This window comes from Penicillium cataractarum (genome assembly GCF_028827025.1).
Source record: "Penicillium cataractarum strain IBT 29864 chromosome Unknown utg000002l, whole genome shotgun sequence".
Classification (NCBI taxonomy): domain Eukaryota; kingdom Fungi; phylum Ascomycota; class Eurotiomycetes; order Eurotiales; family Aspergillaceae; genus Penicillium; species Penicillium cataractarum.
This window is the reverse complement of record NW_026622738.1, coordinates 3,581,780-3,596,208: the sequence shown is the minus strand read 5'-3', so window position 1 is coordinate 3,596,208 and position 14,429 is coordinate 3,581,780. Positions and strand designations below refer to the sequence as shown.

The 14,429-nt window shown below is 49.6% G+C and overlaps 5 protein-coding genes across 5 annotated transcripts; 3 read left to right on the top strand and 2 right to left on the bottom strand.

Annotated features, from left to right (window-relative positions):
* Positions 1-3,112: 3,112 nt before the first annotated feature.
* On the top strand, positions 3,113-4,469 carry N7496_003376 (class I SAM-dependent methyltransferase; the record flags this gene model as incomplete). Its single annotated transcript, XM_056696307.1, has 4 exons — positions 3,113-3,177; positions 3,513-3,623; positions 3,682-3,956; positions 4,045-4,469. The coding sequence occupies 4 exons, from the start codon at positions 3,113-3,115 to the stop codon at positions 4,467-4,469; spliced, it is 876 nt and encodes a 291-aa protein (XP_056558519.1).
* Positions 4,470-4,832: 363 nt separating this feature from the next.
* N7496_003375 (glycosyltransferase family 32 protein) lies at positions 4,833-6,050 on the bottom strand (the record flags this gene model as incomplete). Its single annotated transcript, XM_056696306.1, has 1 exon — positions 4,833-6,050. The coding sequence occupies one exon, from the start codon at positions 6,048-6,050 to the stop codon at positions 4,833-4,835; it is 1,218 nt and encodes a 405-aa protein (XP_056558518.1).
* A 1,266-nt stretch (positions 6,051-7,316) lies between these two features.
* N7496_003374 (peroxiredoxin) lies at positions 7,317-8,245 on the top strand (the record flags this gene model as incomplete). Its single annotated transcript, XM_056696305.1, has 3 exons — positions 7,317-7,485; positions 7,552-7,733; positions 7,808-8,245. 3 exons carry the CDS (start codon positions 7,317-7,319, stop codon positions 8,243-8,245), a joined length of 789 nt encoding a protein of 262 aa, XP_056558517.1.
* A 647-nt stretch (positions 8,246-8,892) lies between these two features.
* N7496_003373 (beta-glucosidase) lies at positions 8,893-11,645 on the top strand (the record flags this gene model as incomplete). Its single annotated transcript, XM_056696304.1, has 3 exons — positions 8,893-9,681; positions 9,746-9,997; positions 10,065-11,645. The coding sequence occupies 3 exons, from the start codon at positions 8,893-8,895 to the stop codon at positions 11,643-11,645; spliced, it is 2,622 nt and encodes an 873-aa protein (XP_056558516.1).
* Positions 11,646-11,859: 214 nt separating this feature from the next.
* N7496_003372 (Efflux pump dotC) lies at positions 11,860-13,736 on the bottom strand (the record flags this gene model as incomplete). Its single annotated transcript, XM_056696303.1, has 5 exons — positions 11,860-12,605; positions 12,657-13,120; positions 13,172-13,236; positions 13,299-13,571; positions 13,653-13,736. The coding sequence occupies 5 exons, from the start codon at positions 13,734-13,736 to the stop codon at positions 11,860-11,862; spliced, it is 1,632 nt and encodes a 543-aa protein (XP_056558515.1).
* Positions 13,737-14,429: the final 693 nt, after the last annotated feature.

The following is a 14,429-nucleotide window of genomic DNA, read 5'->3' as shown; positions in this document are numbered from 1 at the left end:
TGGAGAATTTTCTGATTCCTAGTCACTGTGGTTTTATGCGTTGAGCATAAGCCTTTCTTAATGGCGTTCTGCCTTCTTTGGATGTTGAGGGATCGTAACATCATCTGGAAAGAGAACAGAACATGATCAGATCTTAGGGGAAATGCGAAAGAAAAGGGCAAATATTAACAGTTAGATGAGTTATCCTGTAAGAATAAACTTCTTTGGGGCATGGCCTGCTTCGATGTGAGTAAGAATCACGAACCCAAATAGGCGGCGAATTTAACAAAGATAAGCAAAATATCGCTAAAGAACTGGCGAAACTTACTTGTCTTATCAAGCGGGTCAGTTACGTGGAATTGCTGCTGTTGGTGGTGCCACTCTTCTGTCTGTGCCGCTATTTCTTTCCTTGGTCAATGATGGTTTAACATAATATGGGCAACCTTGACAGCACTTACTCTTTCGTGGAGTCTTGAGATACCGAACTAACCCCCGGAATAATTCACAATCAGCGAATAAGTGGACAGTACACACCTTATATAGTAGGCTCATAGAACCAACGAGCATAATCCCCCCTATTCCAATAAGGCTGGGCGGAGTATAAATGTAAAACGCAAGAGCCACGAAGATTATTCCTGATGCAAGCTTCAAGGCAGTAGGGTAGAGCTCTAACAAAAGGAACAAACGCATATAGCGGTCACCTTCCGGAAATGACTGTAGAACCACGGATATTGCCCAAATAACAGGGGTGGGGCAGTTAGGAAAAGTGTGGACGCGGAGCGTAGAAAAGTGGCTGTTATGCTATCAAGGCAGCGAATCTTAAGTAGGTGGTTAAGGTAAAACCACCTACGAATCCCACAATAGGTGAAATGATGTTTCCTATTTTTGACAAGCTTCATTGTGTTCTTTAGAGGTCTCCCTTTGTAGATCCGGGGTGAAAGCCTCCCGAATTATTGAGTTGAACATCATCACGTCTTTTCTTGTCCAGGAATTTCCCATATGAGGAGAGCATTTCTCATTATAGATGCCGGACATGAATGAACGATTACCAGAAAAGAATAGTTAGCTACTTTCTGGCTATTCATTGTAGTATATATTTATGTCATGTCGTTGTACTGATTACCGTGTCTCAGCTATGATTGAGCCATAGTTGTCTTTGGGATTTTGGATGCTCTGCTCGCTCGGCCATTTGAATAGAATTGATCTTCACGTAGCCCTGCTGATTATCAACATCTTGCAGTGAGAACTTGATGTATAGCTTTTTTATATGAAGCTCATCAGTGGGCTCATACTTGATAACGATCCACCAGGCCCGTGGACGAGGGTCGAGAATCATGATGTGGCTTCAACCGGTCCCAATAACACACTCCCAAACCCTTTATCCTGAATTCAAGATATCATAACTATCAATATAGAACACCATGCCTAATTCAGGATATTCTAAAGATCTATAGTCCTTATCTAATCCCCGATCTACTGATATGATATAGGAATTACACAGAAAGGGTGCCATCTGAGAGTGAAAGGTTAAAAACGCGAGGCAGACGATTATCTCTGTTTGTCGTCTGGTACATGAAGTGAAACAATGAAAAAGTGTTATAGAATTCAAAAGTCTCGGCCTCTGGTAGAAGTTCTCCATTGTTCCCAGGGGCTCGAGTTGATTTCGAAAAGAGCCGTAAATCTTAACCCTAGTGCAGGCAATTTAGCCTACTGAAGACTGCAGACTGGCTATATCCACTGTTCATTATCACGTATAATCATTTATTATATTTCGCTTTCGGCACTCTATGGCTTAACCGGTCTTCTCTGATCACTCTAAAGACAGGCTGTTTTGCGTTTCATCAAACACCACCCTCGGCATCTCCGGAGGCATGACAGCGAGGTATCCACATGGCGTCTCCTAGTCTCTGGCGCGAATGGTGTTGGTATATGACAACCCAGGGTTCTAGTATTTATAACCCTGCATCGTGGCAAGTGTTTGTTTCTTAGTAGCGTCAGGAATAAGTGTTCCACTGGTCTAAACCGTGAGCGATTTCCACTCCTAGCTTGGATCAAGGTGAGAGATTGATAACGACCAAAAGTTCGGCAAATCTAACACCTTCGGCGGCGGCAGAAGCGCGTATACTCAATGTGAAGTGAAGACTTTCTACTGGTTTATTGTTTAAGCCGATATTTTTGGTCCTTTCTATGGTTTGAAGTGCTGGCAGGGGTGTCGTTAACCGATATTAGAGCTTTTGTTGTCAATGGCAGATTTAGTCTGTTGAGTTACGGAAATAGGGGCCGATTAAATAACAAATCAAAGGCTCAAAGCACGAATCATGTCCAAGGGTGCTAGTGGCAAGGCTGGAAATGATCGCTGGAGCAGTCGGAAGAGCTATTAAATTCCAGGATTTTAGCGTTCAAGGCTTCAACAAAGTACCGTCCGCCATACCCCGTCTGTTTCACCATGTGTAGTTCCTATCTCGGTTCCCCGCATGAGGTCTCCACCAGTTCAACACAGATAGCTCATTTATCTCGAGTCAGTAGTCCGCTTGAGCTACCCAGCTAGCTAAGGTCCTTGTTTCATATTGAGCAGCGAATTAATCACTCTAATCCTTCGGCCCAGAACACCCGTCAATGCGTTAACGTATGGATTGCAAGGCTGTGGGCCGAGGTCATTCCATGCCCCCCTCAGCCGCGGGCATAGTTGCCTCAAGAAAACGAACAACCACGTCAGCAGCCTTGCAAAGTGGATAGATCAGATGGGGGGTAAAGGGTCAGCAAGTACTAAGTGTTAAAGCACGTTTGCTTGGGTGCTTGGCATTGGGGACAAGGCGTTGTCAATCTTGTCGGGGGTAATGAACCGACCTATTGGTTATTGACCATTGTGCCACCGAGACCCGACGAATTGGATCAAAAAAATGGATCCCCCCTCTCGGGACATTTTCCGGATGGTTGGGTTAGAATCAGATTATAATTGCTTGTGAAAATAGTGGTGGGGGGGGAAGGATAAAGTGTACAAAGTATATAGGGTTTCCTTGTTAATTCATAACTTCTTCCAATTTCCCCGTTTTCACCAACCCCGTCTCGTCCCAGTTTTTTTTGAAATTTCTTCCTTTCAACATCACTCTTACCACACCAACAAATCCAAGAAATGGGAAGTCACGCGTCTGACGAGAATATCTACCTCCTAGGCCGAGATGAGGCCGAGACCGAACGGTATGTTTTTCTCGATGAAGTTCTTTACCCAGTTAAATTCCGTGATACCCACGAGGGGAATCTCCGTTGGCCCTGACACCAACACCGTTACTGTTCCTCCCCCTATTTCCAATTTCCCCTTGAGTTCCACTCTTCCTCTCCACTTCGTTCCAACGTGCCGGGCCCGTCAAAAGCCCCCCTGTCAAGCTGTCGCAAAGTTCCTCGGGACTTGGAATGGGGCCAGGACCCGACAGTTCGGCATCCAATCTGCGCCACGCCCACTTTTCTGCACGCCGTTTGGGCCGTTTAGGAACTGTCGATCTACTCCTGTACTGATGATCATGTCTCGCATTCAGACTCAATAAACAGCATCGCTTTTTGCTGGCAATTTCCGGAGACGAATTGATTCACCCTTCGATACCCAAGGAGGAAATTACCGCGGTCGCGGATATCGGCACGGGCACTGGGTATGTTTGGGATTTGGATTTCTTAACTGGAGGACAATCCGCAAACTAACATCTGCAGAATCTGGCTAGAGGATCTCGCGACAAAATTCCCGAATTCGAATTCATCATCACTCGACCTACACGGCTTCGATATCTCCTCCGCCCAATTTCCCACTGCACATGAAATCATAGTTCCCGGAAAGAAACGAATTCCACTTTCCGTCCACGATGCCTTGCAACCATATCCTTCCGAGCACATCGGGCGCTACGATCTCGTACACATCCGACTCTTGACGGCGGGTCTCAAGCAAGGCGATTATACCGTGGTATTAAAGAATGCACGAGAACTATTGAGTATGTACTCCATTGACTCTCTAAAAATTCCCACCCTGGAAAATCCCCACCTACAAGGAAAACACCTCCTCCTAACTTCCATCCACAGAACCAACCGGCTATATCCAATGGGAAGAAGTCGACACAACAACATTCTGCACAAACGTCACCCCGGAACTCCCCGCGATAACGACAATGCGCAACACCGTCATCGACGCCATGCTCAAACTCGGTCTCTGGCCCTTCGCCCCACCAACAGTCTACGAGGAGATCGTTGCTGGCGGATTCCACAATATCCACCGGGAGATATACACGACTGAGGGGAAGGAGCATTTATACGCTATCGCGCCGAAGTGGGTTGCTGGTGTGATGCGGGCGCTGGTTCCGCCGTCGATGGTGGTGTTGGGCCAGGCGGGGAGTGAGGAGGAGGCTAAGGGGAAGGTGGAGGTGCTTATTGGGGAGTTTGAGGGGCATTGTAAGGAGGCGCTTGCGTTGGCTTCGTTTGGGGTTTCGGTTGGGCAGAGGTGTGATTGAGGAGAGGGATGGTGGATTGTATATTCATGATGGTACATATTGACTCTGGCGACGCGAAGCTGTACATACGAGGAAGTGTCATCGTTTGACGTTGAGGCATACTGGGGATAATCGTCTCTTTTGTGATATCTTCATGATATGCATCATTTGATGATATTGACTTTGGTAGATAATTTGTAAGATTATCCTATACAGTAGAGATATGCTCTCGAATGAGTAGATATAGAGCTCCAACGCCTTCAACTATGATGAAGTAATGTATAAACCCCCAACGCCATTTCCAAACAGTCCAAAACCCAGGCTATGACCATAATATGCAACCGCCTGGATATCCCAGACTGTAAAGAACAACCAAATGTTGAATCACCTCTCTCGAATCTCACTCTTAACTCTGCTGTCACCGTGGCTCTCACTCTCACCCTCGCCCTCCCCCCCCTCCTCCTCCTGCCCACCATCCTTCTCAACAGAACCATCACCACTACCATCCTTATCTCCCCCACTCTCCCCACCATGATCATTCTTCCAAGACCCCGCATAATGATGCTCCACCAAATATGGTCCCTGATCCGTAGGCCAACCAGCCTGCATCGCCCCAAAAGCCGCATTCGGCAAAACCAAAACATCACGCAACAAAACTGGCTCATGCAAGCCCGACACATTCCCCCCCTCAACCCTCTCCCCCAACTCCCTCGAAACACTCTGCAAAATAGCCCGCGTCATAGCCTGCGGCCCCGTAACAGCAACGACATCACTAATCGTTTTCATCGTCAACCCCGAAATAGTCGTATTCGCTTGCTCAGCCGAATCTTCCAGCGCATCCATGATATACTCAATCGCAGCGGCGATATGGCTAGATCTGGGCTTCGCCATGACGGTCCAACTAGCGAATTGGTTCCCGTCGAATTCAAGACCGACGACTAGATTCGTCGCGTTTTTATATGCATCCGGTATCCAGGCGGATATGGGGATGTGGCATGTTACGTCGAGATCGCTCCAGACGCCCCCGTCCGCGTAGAGGATTAATTGGCGCAGGAAATCTGCTTTCAGGATGGGGACTTGCAGGTCTGTGTATGTGTCGATGATGTCGGGGAATTTGGAGAATTGATCGCGGACGTATTGCTCTGCGGATCCGTCTGTGAAGATTTCATGGCGCAGGGAGGGGTTTTGGGATAGCCATGATTGGATGTCTTTTTGGCGGTCTTCGTTTATGCCGTTGGGGCCGGCTTTTTGCCAAAGTTTGGAGGGGAAGGGGTGGCGGGATAGTTGGGTTGTTGGTGTGTAGGGGAGGTAGTATGATGTTGGTGGTTCTGGGGTGGAGTCGGAGGATGGGTGGAGTGGTGGGATAGGTGATGGCGAGGTTATTGTTATCCCTGTAGGGAGAGATGATGATGGTTTGATAGGTGGCGAGGAGGGTGTGAGGTCAGTTTTGGCTTGGTCGGAGCCTGGAGGACAGGAGCAGGAGCCGTATGCGAGAGTTAAGATTGGCGTTTTGGTTGAGGATTTGACGCTTGATGAGAACCAGAGGAAGGTTGCAATGAATGATAGCAGGAGAGCTAATAGATAGTATGAGGAGCGCGGCATGGTGGGATAACTATGGGCGCTCCTCTTGGAATGTCAACTGTCAAGCAGGCTTGGGAATGAAGGGATGGGAAAAGATAGAAGTATCGACAGTCTGGTCGGCCTGATAAAAGTAGAGTACATACTCGTACTGCAAAGCAATAATAGTCGCCGATCTATAGGGCCCCTGATTTTTTTTGCTTTTTGAAAAAAAAGTCTGGTACATGCCCACGAGCCCTGGAAAGGTGATCTCAATGGTTCAAAATCGAAAAAGACCCACGTCGATAGATTGGCTGGACCCTGCAGATCGTGTCGGCCGGAATTGATCGATGATAAGTCCATGGCACCGACTCGTATTGGAAGGTTGACATGTGCGAATAAGAAAGTTTCAGGGTCGGTGTACCTCGAGTAGACGCCAGGTACGGTTGTATCAGGGTCGGCTCCGTGTGGACGGAAATGGTGATACGAGTTGGATGCATTGAGATGTGTTGCGACGTGGACTTGATCGATGTGCTTGTGAGGTGGGTAGAATAAGAGATGTACAAAGGCTATTGGCTGGGTCTCATTCGGTCTGTGGCACTGGACCCTGGTGGGTCCAGCGCGCCAAAGGTCAGAACTGTAAGATGGGAGACTTGAGATGGAGTTGGGTGGTGCGCCTGAAAAGAATATGAGAGTCAGTCATTATTGACAAGGATAAAGTGGAGGAATGACACTCCATACTGCTGGTTGTCTTTGGTCAATTGAATGACGGGGAGAGTGCCAGATGGTCGGATGTGATGTGTAGATGCGTCGTTCCACAGCCAATGATCGTCACGCGAGGCCTGAGACACTTGCCACGCAGCCCACTTGACCCCGGAAGATAAGACATCGCCAAGAGTCAAGTGGTGAGAGGTTTAAATGGGGTAATCATGGAAAGCAATGACTACCGATCGGCGCACATTTTGATTGGACCGGCACAAAATCTAAAGTATGGACTCCCGTGGACAAAGAAACTCATTCTTTAAGCTCCAGTACGAGGATGGTATCTATGGTCCTTGATAACTCGTCGAGCTGAGATACCTACTCCTCGTCAATTACAGCAACACTTTTATCTGAGAATACTGACCATATAGTAATATCGTAGCATCAGATGATTCGACAAGCTTGAAGATCAAGTGTAAGCTCATTACCGGAACCGGCTAGTGGCATCGCGTGATCTGCTGAGATAATCCCCGCGATGATGTCGATGAAAGTAGAGCATCCGGGGAAATCAACGCATCCTAATTGTTCCCCCCCCCCTACAACTCCATCATGGCTTCAATGATTGCACCCCAGATGGCACTCCGGGCTTTCAGATCCACCCCAAAGGCTGCCCCCTGGGCCAAGCTCTCTGCTCAGCTGCCACGAGCCCAACCTGCTTTCCGCCGGTTCTTCGCTGCGGCTCCCCAGGAACAGCCGCGCCTGCGTCTGGGGTCAACTGGTATGTTTTGACACATTTCAAACCTGAATGGAGAGGGAATGGTACACTAACTGCAATCTCCTAAAGCCCCCAACTTCAAAGCATTGACCACCAAGGGTGAAATTGACTTCCACCAGTTCATCGGCGATAGCTGGACCATCCTGTTCTCCCACCCGGCCGACTTCACCCCCGTCTGCACCACCGAGCTGGGTGCTTTTGCGAAAATGAAGAATGAATTTGACAAGCGTGGCGTGAAGATGATCGGCCTGGTTAGTCCAATACTGTTGCCTTTTGCGCGATAATGACTCCGAGCTCACGGTACCCCCTTCCCCGGTATACTTAGAGCGCCAATGACATCGGTTCCCACGGTGAATGGATCAAGGATATCAACGAAATCTCCTCTACTGACGTGCAGTTCCCCATCATCGCCGACGCCGACCGTAAAGTCGCCTTCCTGTACGACATGATTGACCAGCAGGACCTGGATAACATCGACCAAAAGGGCATCGCATTCACCATTCGGTCTGTCTTCATCATCGACCCTAGCAAGAAGATCCGTCTTACTATGATGTACCCCGCCTCGACTGGTCGTAACTCGACCGAGGTCCTCCGAGTCATCGACTCTCTTCAGACTGGCGATAAGAAGGGGGTGACTACCCCGATCGACTGGCAAGTCGGCGACGACGTCATCGTGCCCCCCTCCGTTTCCACCGCGGACGCGAAGAAGAAGTTTGGCGAGGTTCGCGAGATCAAGCCGTACTTGCGGTACACTAAGATCTAAAGATCATTCGTGGTAAAAAAAAGTCACATGTAAAACATAGTTTTGAGGATGAACCACCCTTTTCTTTTAGGGGAACCCCATGATCGTGAACCACAACGGCCTTCGTTCTTGATGGAGTAGAGACCGGGTAAATCTCGGTGCATGTACTGAATACACGAACAAGGATTATGGGAACTATTGATTTAGAATCTGCCCAGTTTATGCCTTCTCCTGCTGGGGTCTACCCCTGACAGCGCGCCATTTGCGGAAAGGATAGTCCGTGCTGCGCAGATCGTCGTTCATAGTGCCCTCACCTCGCTGCCACCACCACTCGTTCTTCAGCTTGGCGTGGACGTGTCGCGAGACATAGATGTGATTTCCACCTATGATATTTGTCGTCTTTGCTTATCCTCCCTCGGTTATGCAAGCGAAGTCATGATAGACAGTGTCGTCGTCGATCCATGCCTTCCAGGATCGACTGCAGAATACTTCCAGTATGGCACGTGGACATTAAAACCACCCCTTCTCTTCTCGATATGCAGAAACACATTTATTATCGAACAAATCTTGACAGGAAATATCGTCTCTGAATTTTCATTCCATCTCAAGTCGGATACCCGAGCCTCGTGGTTGCTCCTGCTCCGCCGTGATTCATACCACTGCCCGCCATGGCACCATGGACGCGTCTAGCATTCGTGCCTCTCCTCGCCCAAGCGGTATCCTCTACTCCAGTCGCAGACCCCCGACACGACGACGCAGTCCACCTAGACCAACGCGACTCAGCCCCAGAAGGCTATGACTCCCCACCCTACTATCCCACGCCCTACGGCGGCTGGGCCTCCGACTGGACCTCGGCCTACGCAAAAGCCCAGCAGGTCGTCAGCAACATGACGCTGGCCGAGAAAGTGAATCTCACCACGGGAACGGGGTTCTACATGGGCCCCTGCGTCGGACAAACGGGCAGCGCGCCACGCTTCGGCATCCCGAATCTCTGTTTACAAGACTCGCCCCTTGGAATCCGCAATTCAGATCACAACACCGCCTTCCCGCCTGGTATCACGGTAGGCGCGACATTCAATAAAGATTTGATGTACACGCGCGGCGTGGGCATTGGCGAGGAGGCTCGTGGTAAGGGTGTTAATATCCAGCTCGGTCCTGCAGTTGGGCCGCTTGGGCGGAAGCCGCGTGGGGGTCGGATTTGGGAAGGGTTTGGGGCGGATCCTTCGTTGCAGGGGATTGCTGGTGCGCTTACGATCCGGGGCATGCAGAGTACTGGTGCCATTGCGACGATTAAGCATTATATCGGCAATGAGCAGGAGATGTATCGGATGAGCAGTGTTATTACCAAGGGGTATTCGTCTAATATTGATGATCGCACGCTTCATGAGCTTTATCTTTGGCCTTTTGCTGAGGGTGTTCGGGCTGGGGTTGGGGCTTTGATGACTGCGTATAATGATGTGAGTGTTAACGGTGGGATTGGGTGCAAGGATGTTGGATTGGGCTGATTGCTTTTCTTTCCAGGTCAATAGCTCTGCGTGCAGCCAGAATAGCAAGCTCCTTAATGGGATATTGAAGGATGAGTTGGGTTTCCAGGGGTTTGTCATGACTGATTGGTTGGGCCATTATACCGGTGTGGGATCTGCACTGTCTGGGTTGGATATGTGCATGCCTGGTGATGGTGCCGTGCCGTTGCTTGGTGATAGCTATTGGGGTTCGGAGATGTCCCGCTCTATTCTCAACGGGAGTGTCCCGGTTGACAGACTCAATGACATGGTATGTACAAAGTACAAGCTACGCCAAACAACTCTTCAGTTGAGGTCTATGCTGACAATCACGATAGGTGACTCGCATTGTGGCTACATGGTACCAAATGGGTCAGGATGAAGATTATCCTCTGCCTAATTTCTCAACCAATACCGAGGACGAAACTGGCCTTCTATACCCCGGAGCACTCTTCTCTCCTAGCGGAGTCGTGAATCAATATGTCAACGTCCAGGGTACCCATAACATCACTGCACGCGCCGTGGCTCGCGAGGCAATCACTCTACTAAAGAATGAAGGCAATATCCTTCCGCTGGGAAAGAATGACTCGTTGCAGGTGTTCGGCACAGATGCAGGCGGTAACTCCGATGGACTGAATTCCTGCTCTGACATGGGCTGCGACAAGGGTGTCTTGACCATGGGCTGGGGCAGTGGCACTGCCAGGCTGCCTTATCTTATTACGCCCCAAGAGGGCATTTCGAACGTGACCCAGAACGCCAAGTTCTACATCACCGACTCATTCCCGTCCGATGTGACTGTCTCTGCCAATGATATCGCAGTCGTCTTCATCAACGCCGATTCGGGGGAAAACTACATTACCGTAGAAGGAAACCCTGGTGACCGTACCGAGGCTGGGTTGTATGCCTGGCACAATGGAGACGACCTCGTCAAGGCAGCAGCGGAGAAATTCTCACAAGTCGTGGTGGTGATCCACACCGTTGGACCTATCCTCATGGAAGAATGGATTGATCTTGAGTCAGTCAAGGCCGTGCTTGTCGCCCACCTTCCAGGCCAAGAAGCAGGCAACTCCCTCGCCGACGTGCTCTTTGGCGATTACAGTCCCAGCGGCCACATGCCCTACACCATTCCCCGCAGTGAATCCGATTATCCAGACAGCGTTGGTATTATCAATCAACCATTCGGCCAAATTCAGGATACCTACACCGAAGGTCTGTACATAGATTACCGCCATTTCATCAACGCCAACATCACGCCGCGCTACCCATTCGGTCACGGCCTCTCCTACACAACCTTCAATTTCTCAAATCCCTCCATCTCAGTCGTCACAGCGCTGAACACCGCCTACCCTCCCACCGCACCATCACACGGATCAACCCCAGTCTACAACGATTCCATCCCCGCCGCTTCAGAGGTCTCATGGTCCTCCACAAACTTCACCCGCATCTGGCGCTACTTATACCCCTACCTCGACAACCCAGAATCGATCACTGCATCGGACGACTATCCCTATCCGGATGGATATAGTACAACCCCGCAGCCGGCGCCACGTGCCGGTGGTGGCCAGGGTGGGAACCCCGCTCTTTTCGACGTTGCATTTTCCGTGCAGGTCGATGTTAAGAATACGGGGTCCAGATCTGGCAAGGCCGTTGCACAGCTTTACGTGGAGTTGCCGGCTAGTCTGGGGTTGGATACGCCGTTGATGCAGTTGAGACAGTTTGAGAAGACGGGGACGCTTGGGCCGGGTCAGAGTGAGAGTTTGACGTTGGAGATTACTAGGAAGGATGTTAGTGTTTGGGATGTTGAGGTGCAGGATTGGAAGGCGCCTGTTAATGGGGAGGGGATCAAGATTTGGGTTGGGAATAGTGTTGCTGATACCCCGGTGCTTTGTGTTGTTGGTGGAGGATGCTCCGTTGAGTGAATGTTTCAAACGTTCCTTACCTTTTCCTATTCTGATTCTCGTGTATTGATTATTTTCTACGGTCCAGTCTTATGTCTGCATGTCTCTGATGGACCATGTTATCCTTATTCTCTTTGGATTGTGTATATACCGAGCTCACACATAATTTTATTGCTATGTACATTCGAACGAAACCGATCAGAAGAAAAGACGACCCCAGAGTAAACCATTTTACCTACTCATCAACCGGTCGCACATCCTGCACAACAGCCCTCTTCTCCTGATTCAGCCCCGTCACAGTCTCAACATGCTCCTTATTCAACCTCGCCTTCAAAATAAACGCCGAAAGGAACAACCCAACAGCAGACATGCAAGTATACAAAATCCACATATTCCTCAAACTCCAAGCAAACGCCTCCTTAACAGCCAAAAGCTGCGCCGCATCATCAATCTGATTGATATACTCGATATTCGCCGCCGCAGAATCCCCCGTCATCCGATCCGCCATAGCCTCCGACATGCCCGTCGCCAGAAGACTCGATTTCATCTTGCCCATGCTATTCTGGAACACGACGCCGCCGATAACAATCGACGAGGCAGTGGCCATGTTACGGATGAATCCGAGAGTAGCTGTCGCGGTCGCTGTTTCATCCTGCGAGACCATGGCTTGGATGGCGATGATAGGCGTTTGGAAGAGGAAGCCTGCGCCGATTCCGCTGATGAGTTGGTAGCCGACGATCTCGCCGAGGGAGGAGTTTACGCCTAGGTGGATGTAGAGACCGTTTCCGATGAGCATGAGGACTAGGCCGCCCCAGATGAGTTCGAGGTAGCGGCCGGTTTTGTGGATGATTGCGCCGGTGGCGATGCCGGAGAAGGCTTCGGCGAGGGGGAGGGGAGGATGAGGACTCCTGAGCGCATGGGTGATGCTTGTTTGACTGATTGGAGGTATAGGGGCATGTAGTATTCGCCTGCGATGAAGACCTGGAGAATATGTTAGAGAAGTTTCGTGAGATTGTAGTGGTTAGACTCGACTCACGAATCCATGTGCAAAAGCCACGGCCAATGTGGCAATGTTAGACAGACGCGAAAAGATGCTCAGAGGCATAAGCGGGTACTTCGCTAGTCTCTTCTCGCTGTAAATGAAAAGGAGGGAGCAGAAAGATCCGAAGACGATCAGGCAAATAACCTGAGAAGAGTTCCAGGCGAATGTCTCGCCACCAAAGTCCAAGCCCAGGAGGAGCATCAGTGTAAGTCCCAGGATGGAGACGCTGCCGAACCAATCGATCGCTTTGACGCCGTCCATGATTTTGGTCTTGGGGTTGTGCACGTCCAGGAAGAAGAGCAGGAGAATGAATGTTATTCCGGAGACGGGGACGTTGATCCAAAAGTTCCATCGCCAGGAGACATATTGGGAGAATGCACCACCGAGAAGGGGGCCAATACCACCAGCAAAGGCCCACATAAACTCCATCAGGCCAAGGTATAGACTGCGCTGTCTGTAGAGGTATTAGTTTGGTTCATGACCTTCACTGACAAGAATGGCATACCGGACACTGAAGAGATCAGATATGATAATCGTGATGAGCTGTAGCAGTCCACCTCCAGCGACACCCTATAGCTATGAATCAGTAAATATTCTTCGAGGCCACTGTTCTCAGAAATCGACGGACTAACCTGCAACGCACGACCGGCAATCAACATCTCCATGTTAACAGCAACAGCGCAAACAATGGAACTGATAAAGAACCAAGCCACGGCAATCAGCAAGATCAATTTCCGACCCCAAATATCCGAGAGCTTCGCCCAGATACAAGCACCAGCGGCATTGGCAAGCAAATAAGCGCCACCAATCCACGTATAACCCGCAGCAGAGTGTAACTTTGCCGCAATAGTGGGAATAGCAGTAGCCAGAATAGTCTGATCCAATGCAGCAATAAGCATAGCCAACTAAAATTGTATATCAATATCAGCAAAAAAAAAGCATGGACCAAATATGCACGGGGTTCGGAGATTTTTTTTTGGTCTTACAGAGAGCGCAGTCATAATTGCGACGATGCGCAGTTTGCCCCGGGCTGAGGACCCAGCCTCGATTACTTCCATATCGCCGGCCATATTTGTCCACGCGACTCCTTTCTTTGATAGAGGCCGGTAGGACTGGTCTTTTGTCGTGTGCTTTGGTGCTGGAGTGTCAGGAACAGCGGGAACCCCCAAAAACTTTTTTTTCATCAGGCCCCAGACCCCGCCGCGTGGGTTTCTTATCGTGGTTAAGTGGGGCGCGGAATAGGCCGGAGTTCTCGAATCAGCCCGCTTGGACTATACCATCAGGGTTTAGTGGGTGTTGCGTGAGTCATGGTACTTTGTTTCCTTCAATCAGATTGACCTACTTAGTAAAAGGGCTAAAGAGGCTCGTATAACTTTTAGAACGTATCTGAGTCACGAAAGGATGGAGAAGTGCCAAGTATAGGAAGTTTTGATTATTGTTCGCGATGGCACCAGAACGTATACTGATAAAATCAGAAACTATGGCGAGGAGACTTTAGGAAAGTGACAAAGAAAGAAATGAAAGAGGCTAACTAATATGTTGGGGTCGTATCCATGCGGTCACGGTACCTGATTCTATACCTGCAAGAAAATATGCCTATGAGACAGATGCAACTAGAGGCTAAAGATATTACAGCCATGATGATCTTAGATCGTAAGGAGAGTCTTCATTTTATCATTGACTCAAATGCTCGGTAATCTCGACGGACAGGATTTACATGGACTAAGTCCAGCGAATTTGCACCGGACCTACCAGGCTTTGGT